Source organism: Chlorocebus sabaeus, chromosome 21 (genome assembly GCF_047675955.1).
Source record: "Chlorocebus sabaeus isolate Y175 chromosome 21, mChlSab1.0.hap1, whole genome shotgun sequence".
In the NCBI taxonomy this organism is placed as follows: domain Eukaryota; kingdom Metazoa; phylum Chordata; class Mammalia; order Primates; family Cercopithecidae; genus Chlorocebus; species Chlorocebus sabaeus.
The window spans coordinates 13,981,368-14,001,317 of NC_132924.1; the positions used below are offsets into that span (position 1 = coordinate 13,981,368).

Consider the following 19,950-nt stretch of genomic DNA (forward strand, 5'->3'; position numbering starts at 1 on the left):
TTTAGTAGAGATGGGGTTTCTCCAGCTAATTCTCAATTCTATTTAATTGTAAGTAACTTAAGCTTCAGTAGCTGAGAGTGGCTATGAGACTGCCTCCCACGTAGGGCAGTGCAGGCATTTTTCTTCCCTCAGTTATGTCACTTTCTTTGCTCCTCCTCATTTCCTGGCATCTTTGGTTAGCACTGCTGGCTTCAAAAACATCCCACACTTTAAATGTAGGCCCTGTTCTCAGGATGTCCAGCCCCACAGGGAGGCACAGGCAGCAACAAGGTCAGAGCATCCAGGTGTACATGTGAGTATGGATGCTAGCCCAGCAGGCAAGGTTGCGCCAGCAGGCAAGGTTGCGCAGGTGTCTTTACCCAGTGGACTCTGTTTAGATTTGACAGGAAGGTGTCAGAGCAAATCACAGGGGCTCCAGAAAGAAGGAATTTTGTTCGTTTACAAACTGCAGTTGCAGTTTATCCTTTCCTTGGTCACAAGCACATTTGACAGCGTATTGCTGGCCGGGCGCGGTGGCTCAAGCCTGTAATCCCAGCACTTTGGGAGGCCGAGACGGGCGGATCACGAGGTCAGGAGATCGAGACCATCCTGGCTAACATGGTGAAACCCCGTCTCTACTAAAAATACAAAAAAATAAGCCGGGCGAGGTGGCGGGCGCCTGTAGTCCCAGCTGCTCGGGAGGCTGAGGCAGGAGAATTGCGCGAACCCGGGAGGCGGAGCTTGCAGTGAGCAGAGAGCGGGCCACTGCACTCCAGCCTGGGTGACAGAGCGAGACTCCGTCTCAAAAAAAAAAAAAAAAAAAGAAAGCGTATTGCTAACAAAATTGGAAAGTAGGCGTTTCCCCCAAATCTGAGATTTACCCACAACAAGCATAGTGGGGACAAAGCCAGAGGCACTGCCAAGGCACTGTGAGAAAAGCAGAGGTGACAGCAAGCCCCAGGAAAGACAGGTGTGTTAGGTCAACAGCAGGCCCCTTAAACCCCCACAGGGCTCTGATTACTCACCTCATCTGCAGCAAAGTTCCAGAAAACACAGGATCCAAGGTCAGACACCCGTAGCTTGGATCATTGTTCAAGGGGTCCCTGTTCCCATCTGAGTAGGAGCTCGTGCCTGAAAACATTCCCACTCTTCTTGGTATCACTCTCTAGAGTGATAGAAAAAACTAGAAAAATTATCTAGTTTTCCAAGTAAAACATTAAGTTTTCTCAAATCTCTATGAAGGTTTACATGTTGGTATAAAGAACTAAGGCAACTAACAAATGCTTTAAAAATGTAACAGAAAATGTTTCATAATGGAGAGAACTCAGTCTGACGCGCCAGTTGCAAACTGGAGAGGTGCAGGAGGTTCAGAACCAGATCATTCCTAGGCTGTGCCAGAAGACAGAGTGCACCAAGGGTGTGCCTTGCCAGCCTTCCTTATGAATGCTCTTCTGCTCTTCTGGAAGGTGTCCTGTTCCCCAATCCAGTTGTGGACAATTACAGCTTTGTTTTGTTTGTTTGTTTGTTTGTTTGTTTGTTTGAGATGGAGTCTCACTCTGTCTCCCAGGCTGGAGTGCAGTGACGCAGTGGCGCCATCTCGGCTCACTGCAAGCTCTGCCTCCCGGGTTCAGGCCATTCTCCTGCCTCAGCCTCCCGAGTAGCTGGGACTACAGGCGCCCGCCACCACACCCGGCTAGTTTTTTGTATTTTTAGTAGAGATGGGATTTCACCATGTTAGCCAGAATGGTCTCGATCTCCTGACTTTGTGATCCGCCCACCTCGGCCTCCCAAAGTGCTGGGATTACAGGCATGAGCCACAGTGCCCATTGCCCAGGCTGGAGTGCAATGGCACCATCTTGGCTCACTGCAACCTCCGCCTCTTGGTTTCAAGTGATTCTCCAGCCTCAGCCTCCCAAGTAGCTGGGATTACAGGTGCATGCCACCATGCCCGGCTAATTTTTGTATTTTTAGTAGAGACGGGGTTTCACTACGTTGGCCAGGCTGGTCTCAAGCTCCTGACCTCGTGATCCGCCCGCCTCAGCCTCCCAAAGTGCTGGGATTACAGGCGTGAGCCACCATGCCCAGCCGACAGTTACAGCTTTTAATTCTCAGAATTCTCTCAGCTTCCATGTACAGTCTTTCCCTTGAGTAGTGATCTGTTTCAGGCAGCCACAAAGATCCCTACCTAAAACACACTTTTGTTTTATTTTGTTTTGTTTTTGAGGCAGAATCTCACTCTATTGCCCAAGCTGAAGCGCAGTAGTGCGATCTCGTCTCACTGCAACCTCCACCTCCTGGGTTCAAGCAATTCTCTCGCCTCAGCCTCCTGCGTAACTGGGATTACAGGTGCTTGCCACTACACCAGGCTATTTTTGTATTTTTAGTAGAGACAGGGTTTCACCATATTGGCCAGGCTGGTCTCAAACTTCTGGCCTCAAGTGATCCACCCACCTCGGCCTCCCAAAGTGCTGGGATTACAGGCAAGAACCACCACGTCTGTTGAAAGCACACTTCTTAGGAAGGGATTTGTCTGACAGTGTTAGAAAACAAAAGCTGTTTCTGATTGGGAAAATGTTACCAGAGTTTGGATTTTTCTCTCTGTGTTTGATGTGTGTCCTGATAAGGGGTCACAAGTACAGAAGCTGGAAGCATTAAGCTCTGTTTCTTTGTCTTCCAGAGGATGTAGGAGGAAGCTGGTCTGCTGACTGTGATACTCGTGACCAGCTTGCACAGGACATGGCTGAGGAGGCAGCCCAGAACATTCCTGGTGACCAGGAAAGGTGAGTTAGCACTGTTCTCAGAGGGTTTGGTAAGCTTGATTTTAAAGTATGCATTCAGAAATTTTCTTTCAAAAGTCATCACGTCCAGGATGTGGGCTCACTCTGGCATAGGTGGAGGGCCTGTACCAGGAGGGTGCAGTTGGCCAGCAAGGTCAGTTCAGAGGTTGGAGTTGGTGTTGAGAATGGATTTTTTCCTGAAGGCTTTTTAGAAGACTCCTCAAAGCGGATGCCTTCAGTCATGAGAAGTGCTGATTGCTCTTCCTGCAAATGCAGGATACCTTCCAAATTACAGGACTTTCTGCTGCCCGGTAGTAGACAAAGTTAAGCTATCTGCTTAAGGTATTTGTCCTAATGCTCTCCCTCCCCTTACCCCCAACCCCCAACAAGCCCCGAAAAACACTCGCTTTTAAGGAATTATAAGAGATCTGTCATGTAATTCAAACAAATGACTCAACTAGTTCCCTTGAGGCATCACAGACTGTGTTTGAGCCATCAGTATCATCCCATTCCCCAATGGCCACAGTTAACTAAGAGGAAGCCAGGTGCCTCTGTGAAAATGGTGCTGATTCTGTGCCAGGGCCTGGGGGCCTGCCTCCTCCCAACACCAGGAAAAACAGCCTCCCTTGTATTTAAATTATCTCCCCCTTCCATTTTTTTATTTGAAAAGATTTCTGGAATCTCAAGGAATATTAGCTTTGCAGCGCTATCCTTGGCGCCTCTGTGAGTGGAGGACACCGCTGTTGGGGATGTGCTTTTCACCTTCTGAGACAGAAAGTTACTTCTCAAAGGCCAACTATGTCCCAGGAACCAGGGCTGGTGTTTTCTGTATGTAGCACTTGGAAGCGATCCTGTTGTGGGGGCGTCTGGGAGGGTCTCCGAACCTGGTGGGTGCCAGGGCTATCTAACCTTGTGTGGGCCCAGAGTGGCGGGCAGTCTCACAGCCATCAGCTGTGAGGCACACACGGTGGACAGAGGTTAGGTTGGTCCTTTCCTCAATTTTATTTGCCCACCAGATCATTGCAGAAATCCTCTAAGTCTGATCTGGTCTGGTCTGTATGATTCCAAAGCTGTCCCCCTTTTCTATTATTATTATTTTTTATTTTCTCATTTCTCTGGCCTTTGGAAGACAAGCATAGTTGAGAGTAGACAAGGAAATCCTTGGAATTATTCAACAGTTTGAGGCCTTTGACCTAGCCACCATCTTCATCTTCAAAATACAGCTTTGCACCTCCCTGCAAACTTTCCTCAACTATAAATAGTGTCCTCGTCTGCCCTCTGGTGGCGGCTTCTTGGGCATCAAGAACCAGACTTGTAAAAATTGGGTGAAACTGTCCAGTTTTATCTTTGTAGAAACCTTGTTTAAGATGAAGTAGATATCCTTTAGACTTTATAGACATCCAAAATGGGTAAAAAAGAGAATTCTAAAGAGCTGAATGCATTTTTCAGGGGAAAAGTGGAACACAGCATCTAAGAACAAGGCAAACACCCTTAGCAGCTGGTTACCAAGCATTTAGCTAATACACGGCGTTCCTTTCCGGAGTGACAGTCCTGGCAGCAGCCCCGTGAAGTAGGTCTGTGTCGTTCCTCTTAAACAGTGAAGGAGACTGACACAGAGAGGCAAGGTGACTGCCTGTGTCTAGAAGAAGTGGATGTAGAGCTTGCCCTTTTCCTTAGCACAGCAGCCTACATGGAGCCGGGAACTTGGCGATGGTTCCCATTGCCCTGTTGCTGGCAATGGGCGTGGAGGAGAAACCCGAATCACACCATCCGTTTCTGGCTGAATCAAGACCTGAACCCAGGAAACCCGCACCTTAGATCAGGACTGTTTCACTCACTGCACTTGATCTTTCTCAAGTCGATTGGTGCCAGACACAGACACCTCAGGACCCAAGGAGCCACAGGCTGAAAGGGAGTGACCAGGGACCAGATGACGACCCACAGTGATCTCTGTTGACAAACATGAGAGCAGCAGACAGCTGCCAAGGCCTAGGGAGTCCAGAGGGAAAGTCACCAGCTATGCCAAGGGACAGAGCTCTGGGGCTGACTTCAGCTGCAGCTTGAGCTCTGGAGGCACACCTGTAGAGAGCTTTGAAGGAAGGTGCCATGGAATTGACGTCGGCTTTGGGTGTGCTGAGAACCAGGTTTAAACGTTGGCTCTGCCTCTCACTGATGGTGTGAGCTTCGCTGAGTTCACTTGTTTTGCTGGGCCTCCATGATCCCATCTGCATTGCTGTTCTTGCATTGCTATAAAGGAATACGTGAGACTGAGAAAGGAGGTTTAATTGGCTCACGGTTCTGCAGGCTGTACAGGAAGCATAATGCTGGCATCTGCCACTGGGGAGGCCTCAGGAAGATTACAATCATGGTGGAGGGTGAAGGGGGAGCAGATGCATCACATGGCAACAGCAGGAGCAAGAGGAGGGGAGGAGATGCCACACACTTTTAAATGACCGTATCTCGGAGAACTCACAAAGACAGCACCAAGCCATGAGAGATCTGCCCCCGTGATCCAAACACCTCCCACCAGGCCTCACCTCTAGCATTGGAGATTACAATTCAACATGAGATTTGCATAGGGACAACTATCAAAATGTTACCAGCATCTTAAAAAGTAACTGCACAGAACCTCTCAAGTCTGTTGTGGAGATGAACGGGGAGGATGCCATGCAGTGCCTACTCTGTGTCTGTGCTGGGGTCTCTCCTCAGGGCCATGGGTTCCATGCTGTTCCTTTCTGCAGCATGCCAGATCCCCATGGGCTGGAAGTATGTGCTTTCAGGACTGCGAGTGAGCAGTGGGAATGGGGACGGTGAGGCAGGAAGAAAGGAGGAGGAAGAGGAGACCTGGGGGCCATCAGGCCTTGCCCTGGAAGGTCAGCTCTGTGCATCTGAACAGGAAGCCCTAGAGGCAGCAGGAAGAGAGATGGGTCTGTTCAGAGGCTGTTTTAGTAGTCAGATGGGAACTATATTTCAGTTAATCTTCCAAAACAGACCCTGAGTTTGGGAAATATGAAGTGAAGAAACCACAGATGCAAGTCGTTTTTTTGTTCATTTGGCAGCCAATTATGTACTTAATACATTTGTGGCAGAAATATGGATATGGAAGGAAGAGTGGTCACAGGATGGCTGTGATTAAACGGTTGTGCTTGATTTTCCTCTGGTTATTTTCTTTCCCTTAGGTGTCTCCAGGCTGCCTGCTGCCTTTCCTTCGGTGGTGAGCTGTCTGTGAGCACTGACAAGAGCTGGGGTCTTCATCTGTGCAGCTGTAGCCCTCCTGGAGGTGGACTGTGGGTCGGTAAGGCCTTGGGGAAGGAGGCATGGCCACCATGATAAGAATGTTGCTTTATTTCCCTGGTATAAAGAGGACATCTTCCACATGGCAATTTCATTTTCTGCTTTTAAGAAACAGAAGGAAGGTCAGAGTGATCTTAAACCTGCTGTTTTGCAAGTGCCTCTGACTTAAATAGTCCACATGCCAGGGTGGTATATTTTGAACTTCTTCACTGGGGCCCACCCCTGACTTTCTGCTTTAGGTCTGGGGTGAGGCTGAGGAGCTCTGGGGGCGACACTTCGAGAACCACTGAGACTATCCCCAGAAGGGGATACTTAGGTTACAGGAGGTGTCTGCATGGCCACAGGTGTGGGGTTTTCCTCCTCCTGCTTAACACAGAGAGCATCTCTGTTTTCAATTTTTAAAATGAAAAGTCTAAAGTGTTGCCTGAAATGTAATTGCCAGGATTCCTTTAAGTAGAAGGAATTTTTGAGTTTTCAACTTAGGCTACACATTTGGTAGACCTGAGAAACTGATTTTAAAAATTAAAATTTAAAAATTTTTTAAATTTCTGAAGTGACAGATTTAAATGGTGTGTGTGTGTGTGTGTGTGTGTGTGCGCGTGCGCGCGCGCGCGCGCGCGCGCCTGGCATCAGTGTTGAAATAATGCAACGCCAACTCTTTTTGCAATTCTTATGTTAAGATCATGTGGAATTGTTACCTAAATGCCAGGGGTTTGCCTGATGTCCTGCTGCCGCTGCTTACGTACAGAGCATAATCATCACTGAGACAGCGAGGATTGCCAGGGAAGAAAGCTTTATCAGGTGCTGCAGATGAGGAGAAGGGAGATAAAGTCTCAATATGTCTCCCCAACTGACTAAAACTGGGGGTTTATATAGCAGGGAAGGCAAGAAAACAAAAATTAAGAGAGGGGTGAGGAAGCAATCTGAGGAATGAGGGGCCTGGCTGGATGCAGGGATCTGCTGGGTCCCTTTCCTGGGTTGGTTTCCTGAGGGAGGAACTCAGATGAGATGGATGTGAAGTTTCAAGTTTTAAGACTAGCAGAGTCAATTTCCGTGATTATTCAAAAAAACCTATAAATATCAGTTCTGTGGGACAATTAGGCCAATTTCAGGATTAGTTTCACTCATTTAGTTTATTTTTCCTTTTGTTCAATTTTGCGATTTTGTGTACTTTTTATGATTTTTTATTGAATTTTTTCTGTTCAGGGATATGTCCACATTTTTTTTTTCAGATAATTTGAGCACAGTGACTTTGATGACTAATTGGTTTCAGAGAAATATGAGTCACTTGACTATTCTAGCTTATTCCCAAACATTTTCTAAATATTTCTTCCTCTCAGATGTGTCCAGTTCAGGAAATTGCTTCCTACCTCAGTTGGCGCATCCAGCCTGCATGGGCGCTCAACGGCACTCGATGGTACTTGCAGCACGTCACGTATTAGACAACCCTCGGAAGCACAGCCTTTGCTTTTTTCTCAGCTTTTATTATCACAAGATATTAGTACACTGGACTCCTGACAGTAAATAGTGGCTTTGACTCACAGTGTTAACACTGGATTTGATATTGTCCTAGGCTAAACTTGAGAGTGTCCCGGGAGGCTACGGGAAAGCTGCCTGCCGGCATCACTGCTGGGGTGCAGGGAGGAAGCCACGCCCCCCGTGAGGATGGCCCAGCCCTGGCCTGGAGCTCCTGGAGAACTTGCTGAGCTCGGCGGCCTGCAGGCCTCTGGGTTCCTTCTAGCCTGAGCAAAGCTGGCCAGAATAAGAGACTGGGGTTAAGGGAGCCCAGGCAGAAACGGGTTTCCTTGCGGGAACTCAGGTCTGAGAGAAAAGCAGTTAGGGTGCTCCAGTCCCCCCTTCACCCGCCACCTCCACTTCCTTCCCCTCCTACCCGGGGATGCGAGGCCCTCCCCAAAGGGCAGAGGGGTGGGGGCTTCAGGGAAAGCAGCTCTTGCACCCAAGGCAGTCGCCTGGCTTCTTGCTGAGAGTGGCTTTGTGCAGGGCCAGGTCTAGCAGAAATATTTTCTTTTAACTTTTATTATGGACATTTTCAAACATCCGCATGAGTAGAGAGAATGGCATCACAAACACTCAAGGACCTGTCACCGCCGGCGACAGTTGTCAGCTGTGCGCAGATCCTATTCCAGCTACTCCCACAGACATGGGATGTGGCGGGGCCCTCAGCCTCCCAGCTGGGTGGACACAGCCCCGCTCACTGCCCAGCCTTCATTCCTCAGAGATGGGAGGAGTGAACATCAGCCAGGTCCACACTACTGTCAGGGCCAGATTGCCCGGGTGGGAACATCCTGCTTATAAACTTTGGAGTGTCTTTAATGGTCTTCTTGTTTGTTCAACAGTTCCCCCACACCACTCCTTCGGACTGTGGTATTGCCCCCTCTACTACACACCACTGAGCAAGACCCTTGACCCTCATTATTTTATGACCGGACCGCTGGGTTTTTCTGGAACAGGCATTCATTGTCAGTGTGGCTGGCGGTCGTGCGTTCCCTCATATTGCTTAGCGTGGGCTACACCTAAGACATTGTTTAAGCAAGGAAATAGAAAGAAGAGACACACTGCAGGACACCGCAGCCCAAGGACACACATCTTCATGATCAGCCCGTTGTTAGGCCCGGGTGGCTTTGAACTTGTGTATCACTTAGGGCTTCTCCAGCTTTATTTTCTCACCTTCCCAGAACATTGCAGTCTTCAGAATCTGTTTGCTTCTTGTTGTTGTTGTTTTCTCTAGAGGTCTATGCTAATCACGTGCTTCTTATGAGGGATGGGAAGTGTGACTGTCCTTGGTGTGCTCTGAAGACAAAGGCAGAAGACCGGGAATCACAGAGCCCATCCTCATTGCCTTCTGGGCAGAAGGTATTCCTGGATCTGGGGAAATTCGGCTTTTCTTCCTGAATACAGTACATGTACAGTACAGCTCAAAAGCACCTCCATGTTTCAGCAGGAATTTATAAGGGATTGTTTTCCTATCATGTGTGTTTGTGCCAGTGAAGCAAGTGTGACTTATAAAGTCTTAATTCAGCTCTAGAGTGTAGTTCCACAGATAAGAAGTGCAGGCAGGGGTAGCCCAGCCCAGAGGAGTAGGGGATGGCCCTCAGATGGGGAGTGAGGGGGTAGCCCTCAGGTGGGGAGTGGGCGATACCCCCAGGATGGGGAGTGGGTGTGCCCCTCAGGTGGGGGGTGGGACTACCCCCGGGGTGGGGAGTAGGGGCTGCCCCCAGATGGCTCCAGCACAGACAAGGCTTCCAGCAGCCAAAGCACCGAAACCCTGCTTATCTTGCACAGTGTGAGGAGCTCTTTGAAGACCCTATTAAGACTAGGCAACCTGGAGGTTTGTGAATTCCCTTGCAGCACGACCCCCAGCAGATGCTGTTATGGCTACGTGTTTGCTTTCTTGCTTCCTCTGGCTGAAGGCGAGCCCTGGGAGGATGAAACTGTCTGCTTTCCTCACTGTTGCTTCTCTGGTGCCCAGCACAGTACCAGGTGCACAGCAGGGGTCCATAGCAGCGGTCTACTGCTATTCTGTTAACGAAGTAATGTTACTTTCCCAAATGTACTGGGTTTTCATAAGCAGCTCTCTCAAGTTATTTTATTATTTTTTGTTACAGAACATTTGGAAAACAACTAGTAAAGCAGCGTTAAGTGTTGTTAATGAAAAAACACAGGCGCCTCTGGATTGTGATAACAGTGCTGATAGGTATGTCAATGTACCATGGCGAAATCTTGCTTTTCTGAACATGCAAATGATATGAGACTTACAAAGAATTGCTCAGATGTGAAAGTGGATGCTTGTTCCTACATGGCCCGAGGGTGGGTTAGCAAATGCAGCTCTTAAATTGGTGGAAAAAAGAATGGTGTTCTGAAGTTAATTTGCTGGAGTAGAACAGGTAGTATGACAAACCCCCGAATGCTGGGAGCCATAGAAGGCGATGTCATACAAGAATCGTCATTGTCTCTATTATGAACCCTGGGAAGGAATATGGTGAGCCTTCTGGGTACAAGCACTAGACATGATGGTAATTGGTTATTTCATGGTGCATAACATACAGACTTTAAAACAGCATTCGATGAACCTTGAAGACATTATGCTTTGTGAGATAACCAGTCACAAAAAGACACATCCTTTATAATTCTACTTATGCGAGGTCCCTAGAGTAGTCACATTCATAGACACTGAAAGGAGAGTGGGGTAGTTGCCAGGGGCTGTGGTGGGGAGGAACGGAGGGTTGCTTAATGGGTACAGAGCTTCAGTTTTGCAGGATAGGAAAGTCCTAAAAAGGTACTGCACAACCATGTACGTGTGCATACACTTAACACCACTGAACTGTGCCTTCAAATAGTTCAGATGGTAAATTTTATGTTATTTTTTTGCCACAGTTTAAAAAAACACAATAGCACCAGACAATACAAAATTCAAAGTAGGCATAATTTAAAAAAATAGTTGGCCTTCTTCTGGATTCTCTAGTGTCACACTGTACCTGAAATCGATGGTTTTACTCCTTCTAATGGAAATTAAACATTGAATCATACAAAGAACAAATGTAACTTTTCTTTCTTAAAGGAAAAACATGGGTAAATGTAGATGTTTGTTTTCCTCATTATTATTCAGTTCCACTGTTTTCACTGATGCGACTTTTCCCTTCATGTATTTGTTCAAAGGCAGTGACTGGTAATGGCCCATCAATGTTGCCAAGAACAGCTAAACTGATCACAGTTCTTTCTGATCTACCTCCAGTCCACCTGATCTTTACTCTTGATCTGTTGCTATAATATTGCTCCTTTTATTTATTTGTAAGATCCTCAAACCTGACAGGAAAGGAGGCAGGGCAGAGCATGAAGCTGGCACTGTGCCCTGGGAGACCACAGGCCAAGTCCAACCTGTGACCATGGATGCACCTGATTCAGCCCCTAGGTGGAAATTTAGGAAAAGAAGAATCCTTGACAGCCACCTGTGAGGGCAGCCCACGCTGCACACCTGACTGTGTTCCCCACCATAGTAGTCTCCGCGTCTTTGCTGGCAGCAGTACTGGGGAGAATTGGACCCTCCTGACAGTGACCCAGAAACTTGGATGTGTGGGTCCAGGGCTGTTGTTTTTTGGACTCCATTTTGATAACAATAAGCCTACCTTTTATGGCCAGATTTGTCTGTCTGTCCCCTGGAAATATGATGACTGAGACCCTGTGTAGCATCCATTTCAGGGCAGAGCATCTCTGTGTGAAATTCTTACTTCTTTTGGATTCTAGTGGGTAGACTGGTGTATCTCCTGGAGCCCCAGTTAAGAAAACTCATTCTTTGCAGCTTGAACAGAATGATTTTCTCCAATGCTTGGGTCAACGAATGAAGAATTTCACAGCTTATTTTTGAGAAATTATTTCAAGACTTAGCTAAGGTGTAAATAACTGTTCAATGAGAGAGAAATCTTCAAATGGAATCAGCACTCCCTGTGTGCCGCCACGGGAATGTCATTCTTGTCCTCTGCTGAGACCTGGCAATGCAGGCAGGGCCTGTGAATACACACGGGAAACAAGAGCGGGGTGGGGTCTCCCTGTGTGGCAGGTCATTGACTCCAGCTCCCACCTCCTGCTTAGCTGCTGCAGTCTGTCTTGGGCCCTCACTGGTTACAAATTCGAAGTGCTTGGGTGAGCAAACCTCTGGCCTGTGCTTAGAAGGAAAGGGTCTTCCTTCCTAGCAACAGAAGACCTTCTTAGCTGTGAGCAGAGTGAAGCCTGGTGGGGGTACTCTTGTGTCTGTCTCCTGAGGCCTGAGCACAATCCCCTCCACCCCCAAGCCGGTCCCTGTTCTGAGGCCCTTTACTTTTATGACTGAATCACAATCAATCAAAGCCTGACTTTGTGGAAAAATACAAACATGCATGGACCTTAATCTGGATAGACACGAGTGCCTTTTTCTTTTTTCCCAGGACACAACTAAGACATGCAGGTTTGTTGTTGTTGTTGTTTTCCTAAAGAGAATCACTACATTAAGAACTAAAGGGATATAAAGGGAAAAATAGAAAGCAAGTGACTCGCATGATGAATGGACTAAAAATATGTCACATTAGGAACAGCTGAAGTGACTTCAGATGTCCCTCGGAGGACAGAAGATCTGGGTTGACATGCCGTTGGAAATGCCTGGAAGTGGGCTTCAGCTGATGGAGTGGACAGCATGTAGGCCCCCGCACCACAAGCCCCACAGCCGAAGTGTCATGAGTAGTACAAGGTTACAGATAACCAGGTCCACGCATATTTGTGTCTTTCCACAATGTCAGGCTTTTATTGATTGTGATTCAATCACAAAAGCCATGAGCTACATGGAGCTCTTGAGGAGGCAGTTCTCCGTAGTACTTCCCATTCACTTGGCAGTCAGAGCCGCGGGCACACAGGCTGATGCCACTCTGTCAGTCAGTATTGCAAACCATACATAATAGTATACTTAACCTATAAATGTTATAGATTAAACATTCCATGGCAAACAAAGTAACATTTAACATCAATAAGAAAAAGAGATAGGAGAAAGGGTTAATGAACCAGTCCAGGGGGAGCCAAGAAGACAAAAGGAGTCCCGGTCTGAGCCGAATGGTTCATCAGTCTTACAAGAAAATCTTGAAGGTAGCAGAGCCTCTGGCGGCAGATGCCAAGCTGTCATCACAAGTGACTACAAGAAAGTGGCAGTTAAGACGGCCATTTGGAGCTGTTCACGCCTAATCTTGTATGGTCACAGGGCCCTCTGGTAAGAACCGATAATGGAAGAGTGTGCTCGTGTCCTTATCTAATTGGATGCAGTCTTTATTTTTTTGATTTCTTTATTAAACCAAACATCTTCTCCTTGTTGGCAGAGTGCCCTGTGAAAAGAAATGGAGACTTTTTCTAAGGTGGAGTTAGTTATGTCATGGGTACTCCATATACAAAGGCTGATCATGGTGAAGAAAGGGTTGGGGACAAACAGGGGGCGGCCCAGGCAGTGGCATGGTGGTCACTGTGAGCGTCCCAGGGCCAGGACGTTGCGTCGGATTTGAGGTTAAGTGCAGTCCACATTGTTGACCTAAAGGAAGAAACCAAGGCAAAGTTAATAAATGGGGAGTTTATTTGGGCCAAGGCTGAGCACTGCAGCATGGGAAACACTGGGAAGTGCTTTGGAGAACAAATGAGGGGCTCAAGTTTTAAAGAAAAAATGGCGACTCAGGAGAGGAGGAGGCAATTACAGAAGTTGTTCCTCAGGAATTCTCATTGGTTTACAGAAATAGCATTGGTCAGTGATTGGCTATACATGGTTGAACTATAAGGTGGATGGCATTTTTTGGCTACTTGGCGTCAGTCAGTTTAGAGCCCACATAGCAAGTGGCTTCAAGAGGTCATTATTTAGCTCAAGTGGAATGAGACATGACTGCTGTCATATTTTAATGCCTCTCTGGGCCTGATCGTGTAAAGGGGCTTGCATGCCTCAGATAAAACGTTTTTTTTTTCTTTCTTATCATCTAATAGTTTACTCTTCACCAGGGCAGGTCTATTCTCTGAGCTCCGTGTTAACAGACACAGACACTGAGCCTCAGCTGAGGCACTGGAATAGTGACTCTTGTGTAGGTGGGGACTGAGCTCCACAGCCTCTGACCCAGAGCCTGTGTCCCCTAGCGTGCCTTAACTCTTCTGCAGAGCAGAGAAGCCCAGAGCCAGTCGGCTGCAGGCATTGGAAATACTCGTCGTGGATTTTTCTCATGCAGGATTATAATGCTGGCCTGGCCTTGCCACAGCCTGAGACAGAGACACTCACCTCACTGGAGCCATGTTGGGGAAGGGAGGCTGAGAGTCAGGTTGGTCTTGCCAGAGGAGGAGCCTGGAGCTGCAGCTAAGAAAGGAACCGCTGTGCCTCACTCCCTCCTGCAGGGCTCGCTGGGGCTCATCAGCAGGGTGAGGTGGTGATAACAGCTGAAAACAGGGTCCTATGACAGGGGAACACAAAGATGACCAGCTAAATGGCCCTTGTCCCTGCTGGCCGGAGGCACGGTCCTTGAGTCCCATTCCCAAGCCCTGCCTCCCTGCCAGGCTTTGACTGCTAGGCAAGTAGTTGCCACCAGGCCTCCCGCGGTGCCCCCTCAGTCACTGCATCACAGTATGTTCCAGCCGAGTCCAGGCCCCACGGGGCAGACAGAGCACATTTTGTACGTGACTCGCCCCTTTGGGTGAACTGTCTGAAGCAGTGTCCTAAGTGGGCGTGGATTTTAGTCAATGGTTTAATAAGCTCTACTCTACCTAAGACTTCTCGCTCGAGTGCCTGCAGCAGCCCCGCTGGTTTGGCTTCTAACCACATCATATCCCCATGGTCAGCCTGGGCCTGACTCCCAGGAATGGGCCTGCGATCACAGCGAGGGAATTTCCAGCAAAGCCTGGGGAGCGGCATGATTCGTAATCAAATAAGCCAGATACATGACTGAAACATGACTGGGTTTCCTTTTCTTTCTGCACTTTCCTCCCCATACAGAATTCCCCACAAACCTTCCATTATAATCACGAGGGTCTGGAGCAGTGGTGTCCCCAGGTTCCATCACAGGCGGCTGTGTGCCACTGGGACCACGGACAGCACATTCTCTGGCCTTCTCCAGGTTGGTATCTAACCCCTGCCATTGAATTTCATCAGAAAGCTGCTGGTGAGCATCTGGGAGACTCATCCGTACGTAGGCGGCCTCAGAGTTTGTCAGTGAAGCATATTTTGCCTTTCTAAGTCATTTGGACACTGCTCAGGCAGTTTGAAGGCATCACTAAAATTTGTCACCACAGTAAGGGAAAATAGACTTTACATTTTTGCTGTCTGTAAGAGCGCCATCTCTCAGCTGACAACCTTATAGAGTTATAGATGACCTTATGAAGTTGCTAATTTTCTATTGGCTTAGCTGAGGGGATAACACGAACTTCCAATACTAAGCAACCCTGAAATTCCTGATCAAACATGTCTCATAGTTCTAGCTGGTGCCAGCAGGGCACTTTCTTGGCTAGTATGCTGGAAAGGGTGAATCCTACCACTCATGACATAGCACCAATGCATAGGGCCAATGTGTGGTCGCCCACCCAAATAGCAGAGACCTCAGCAGCAGTGGGGCTTTTTATTAAATTGGCTTTTTGAGCGTGGAGGACATCAACTACTGATGCCGGACGAGGCCATTCAATAAATCCTGAGCTGTTCTTAAACTTTTAAGGTCCAGGGCACCTCTTCTGCAGCAGCTCCCTGCAGCCTGAAGATGGAGGCTTCCTGCTGTGTCCTGAGACTGCTGTGCTGTGCGGAGGATACGGCCACGGGGCTGCTTCCTGGGACTGTCACGATGGAGACCCCCACCAAGGTGGCCAGACCCACTCAGACCAGCTCCAAGCGAGTACCCCTGTGGCCGATTTCCCATTTTCCCACTTCTCCCAGAAGGTAAGGTAAAGGAGGTGTGGAGGCCAGCATCACTTCTCCATCCCCAGTCTGGAGCCATCCATGCCTAATCGTTGGTGATTTTAGTATCTTCGTTGTTTGCTTTAATTATTGTTGCAATTAAGTCCAATGACTTTCAAGTTACGATGGTGTAAACGTAATTGGCCACTGTTTGCCATCAGGGACCCATGTCACTTGGTTGCCTTTATGTTTCCTATCAATCACATACTGAGACTGAGGCTTTGTCTGACTGTGTATATTTTTTGTTGTTGTTGTTTGTTTTTTTGACAGAGTCTCGCTCTGTCACCCAAGCTGGAGTGAAGTGGCACAATCTCAGCTCACTGCAACCTCCGCCTCCCGGATTCAAGTGATTCTGCTGCCTCAGTCTCCTGAGTAGCTGGGACTACAGGCACGTGCCATCACACCTGGCTACTTTTTGTATTTTTAGTAGAGATGGGGCTTCACCATGTTGGTCAGACTGGTCTTGATCTCTTGACCTCGTGATCCACCCACCTCAGCCTCCCAAAGTTCTGGGATTACAGGCGTGACTGTGTGTAATTTTTTTTTTTTTTTTTTGAGACAGAGTTTTGCTCCGTCACCCAGGCTGGAGTGCAGTGGTGCGATCTCAGCTCACTGCAAGCTCTGCCTTCCGGGTTTATGCCATTCTCTTGCCTCAACCTCCCGAGTAGCTGGGACTACAGGTGCCCACCACCACGCCCAGCTAATTTTTTGGATTTTTAGTAGAGACGGGATTTCACCGTGTTAGCCAGGATGGTCTCGATCTCCTGACCCTGTGATCCACCCGCCTGTGTGTATTTTTAACGGGACATGCACAGCACACTGGGAGAAGAAAAAAAAAAAATGGGAGCATGAGAATTGGCCATTAAGATACTTAAGCCATTTCCATGATCTTCCTTTTCCTGCTTTCTTTAATCTTTCGTTTATGCCATGTATTGGTACCAACACCATATGCTTTACTCAAGACCAGCTTTTAACACATATATGATGATCACGAAAGTCCTGTGTGATTGGAAGCTGAGACGAGTATCCTAGACTATTCCCAACTCCCCAACCGATTTGCAGCACAAGGAGCTAGGGAGAAATGTAGAAAGGATGGCACCCACCCTCACGGGGAGCTTTTCGCAAAAACACAGGAAGTAGTGACTTGTGGGAGATACCATCTTTCATGTCCATTAAATCAGTGATGAGAGAAACTCTACCTTTTACTATTAGTAATGTAGCTAGAGCAGTGACTCCCAAACTTTTGCTGACCTCAGATTCACCTAGGGGCTTGCTGGCCCCACCCCAGTTTCTGACCCAGTGGGTCTGGGGTGGGTGAAGAATTTGCATGTCTCACAAGTGCTCAGGTGATGCTGATGCTGCTGGCCCTGGGACCCTGCTCTGAGAACCAGTGGAAGTGAAGCCTTTCATCAGGTTTCTCAGACTTGGCTTCTAGCTGGTTGGACCCAGCCCAGGCTGCTTGGCTTCTGCCTTCCCAACCCACCTGGTGATGTGGTCCACTGTCATGAAATTTGAAGCCTCTCCTTCTCTCCCACAGCTCCCACAGCCTTCCGCCCGGCACTCCTCGCACGCCCAGCTTCATGGCATTGCAGTCTGGTTCTGAGATCCTCTATCCCCCTACTCAGCATCCTCCTGTGGCCATCCTAGCCCAAAATTCTGAAAACTCCATGAACCCTGTTCTCGATTGTTCCCTGGAAATGGAAGCTCGGGCACCTCCAAATCTGGGATTCCGTGTTCATATGGCTTCTGGAGAGGCTGTCTGTCTGATGATGGATTTTGGGGACAGCTCTGGGGTGGAAATGAGGCTACACAACATGTCTGAGGCAATGGCGGTGACTGCCTACCACCGGTACTCAAAAGGTAAGGTGCACAGTGTCCTTTTCAGGAGCCTGGGAAGGAGATCCTGAGCTAGGAGACCCAAGAGGCAGTGTTGGGAATAGAAAGAAACCACATTCCATTTCTCTGGACTCAGCCAAGCTTCCTGGCTCTAAGAATAGTAGTTCAGTGGTGCACTGCAGATGTAGGTGGGTTTGTGCACTGTGTTTTGCACTGTGACCAACTCTACATACTTCATCGCATTTAATCTTTCCACCTGCCTTGTGAGGTAGGGGTGGCGAGCCTGAGGGATTTGTCCTGAGGTCCCAAAGCTAATGTACTGGCGCTTCATCCTACACAGAAGCAGAATGCTAAAAATAATAACTATTGAAAAATTACTCAAATTGTCCTTCAAGTACATGAACACACATATACACACACACAGTGTTGTATATGAATTCTTTTGCACTAAAATTTCCAACATTTTGTAGTCTCAACCAAAGTAAGAAAAAAATTCTTTACACCAGTGTTGGACCCATTCTACTCAGACAACTACTAAACCCCTAGAGATGATGATTGGGGGTGGAGGGTGAGTGGAGAGTTCTGATACTTTACCACTTATGGATCGGATTTAATTTTTTCTTTTTTTTTCTTTCATTATTTCTTCCTTTTTTTTTTTTTTTTTCTGAGACAAAGTCTTGTTCTGTTGCCCAGGCTGGAGTGCAGTGGCCCAATCTCAGCTCACTGCAATCTCCACCTCCTGGGTTCAAGGGATCCTCCCACCTCAGCCTCCCAAGTAGCTGGGATTACAGGTGTGCACCACCACGCCCAGCTAATTTTTTGTGTTTTCAGTAGAGATGGGGTTTCACTCTGTTGGCCTAGCTGTTCTCAAACTCCTGACCTCAAGAGATCTGCCTGCGTGGGCCTCCCAAAGTGCTGGTGTGAGCCACTGCACCTTCACGCCCCCCTTTTTTTAAAAAGTTACTTTTTGAACGTGTACATTCTCATGGTGTAAACTCCCACATTCTAGAAAGATATATAGTAAAAAGTCCTTTTCTACTGACCCACTGCCTTCTACTTCGTATTTCTTTTATGTGTATAAGCAAGTATAAATGTTGTTTCCCCTCCTTTCCACAAATGGAAGTATACCATGCACATGTCCCACTCCTTGCTCACTTAAATGCATATCCATATCTAGACAGGCTTCCCTGTCTACACAGAAAGGGCTTCCCTGGTTTTTGGTGTAGTTGCTGAGTAGTCCATTAATTTAATGGACCAAATCTACTCAGCTATTTCTTTTTACCGGTGGACATTGAAATTGTTTCTGATCTTTCAGTATTGCAAACAACATTGCAGTGAATAATTACATATGTATGTCATTTAATGGAAAGGCAAGATTATTGCCTCAAATGCTATGTGCATCTGTAATTGATAGTTATTGCTAAATTGCTTTTGATTAGGACTCTTGTCCGGTTTACATTCCTGTGAACAATGTAGATATCAATATGATAGGTAAAAACAGTATCTTTCTGAAGTATTAAAATTTGCATTTTATTAGGTTCATCCTTGTCAGCTGCCAGTATATGACCATATTCAACCAAATAGAGCACTTTCACAGTTCCATCTAATATGGGGTTTCAATGAGCTCTTTTAGTTATTAAGAAAAGTTGTCTGTTTAGTATACATTGCAAATTTTTATTTTTCAATTTGTCATTTGTGTTTTGGTTTTACTTATAGTTTTTTTTTTCTTTTCATGTAGGAATTTTTAACTTTTATTAAGTATACTTTATCAACCCTTTATTTTATGGTTTCTGAGTTTTATGTCATAGTTAGAAATTATTTCCTTCCTCTAAGTTTATGGAACAATTCTCTCATGGTTTCTCCTAGAGTTTTTATTATTCTGTCTTCTCATTTAAATACTGAATGCATTTGAATACATAGCCTGGCATAAAGCCTGCATTGTAGATTCCATTTGACTGTTTCCTGAATGGCCACCCATTTGGCTCAGCGTCATTTGCTGGAAGATTCGGTTGCCACACTGATGGGGCGTGCTCCCTCTACCTATGCTGGCTTCCTCTCTGCCCTCAGGCGGTTTGCTGGCATCCCTTGTCACTCATCTTCTCTAGCATGGCCACCCATTCGGCTCAGCGTCATTTGCTGGAATTCAGTTGCCACACTGATGGGGTGTGCTGCCTGTACCAACGCTGGGTTCGTCTCTGCCCTCGGTGATTTGCTGGTGGCTTCCCTTGTCACTCATCTTCTCTAGCATTATTCTTGCCATTTTTGCTTGTTTATTTTTCCACATGAACTTTAGATTCACACTGACTAGTATAAAAATATCTTATTGGTATTTTTATTTAAATCATGTGTTGATGAAGAATCAAACTAAGTAAAATTTTTGAACAGATTTGTTCTGAGCCAAATATGAGTGACCATGGCCTGAGGCACAGTCCCAAGAGGTCCTAAGACCATGGCCTGAGGCACAGTCCCAAGAGGTCCCAAGAGGTCATGCTACAGCTTAGTTTTATACATTTTAGGGAGATGTAAGACATCAATCAATACATTTAAGATATACATTGGTTCTGTCCGGAAAGGTGGGACAGCTCAAAGATGGGGGTAGGAGGAGGCTTCCAGGTCATAGGT

At 47.2% G+C, this 19,950-nt stretch overlaps 1 protein-coding gene across 1 annotated transcript in view; it reads left to right on the top strand.

The window, feature by feature from the left end:
* Positions 1-2,569: 2,569 nt before the first annotated feature.
* The window catches only part of PKD1L1 (polycystin 1 like 1, transient receptor potential channel interacting), a 180,985-nt gene continuing 163,604 nt past the window's right edge, over positions 2,570-19,950 (top strand). The window contains exons 1-7 of the mRNA XM_073008857.1: positions 2,570-2,759; positions 5,936-6,051; positions 8,800-8,924; positions 9,677-9,765; positions 14,545-14,665; positions 15,257-15,474; positions 17,030-17,357. Of these exons, the coding sequence (XP_072864958.1) occupies positions 2,716-2,759; positions 5,936-6,051; positions 8,800-8,924; positions 9,677-9,765; positions 14,545-14,665; positions 15,257-15,474; positions 17,030-17,357 (1,041 nt within the window). The 5' untranslated portion in view covers positions 2,570-2,715. The remainder of the gene's footprint in view (positions 2,760-5,935; positions 6,052-8,799; positions 8,925-9,676; positions 9,766-14,544; positions 14,666-15,256; positions 15,475-17,029; positions 17,358-19,950) is intronic.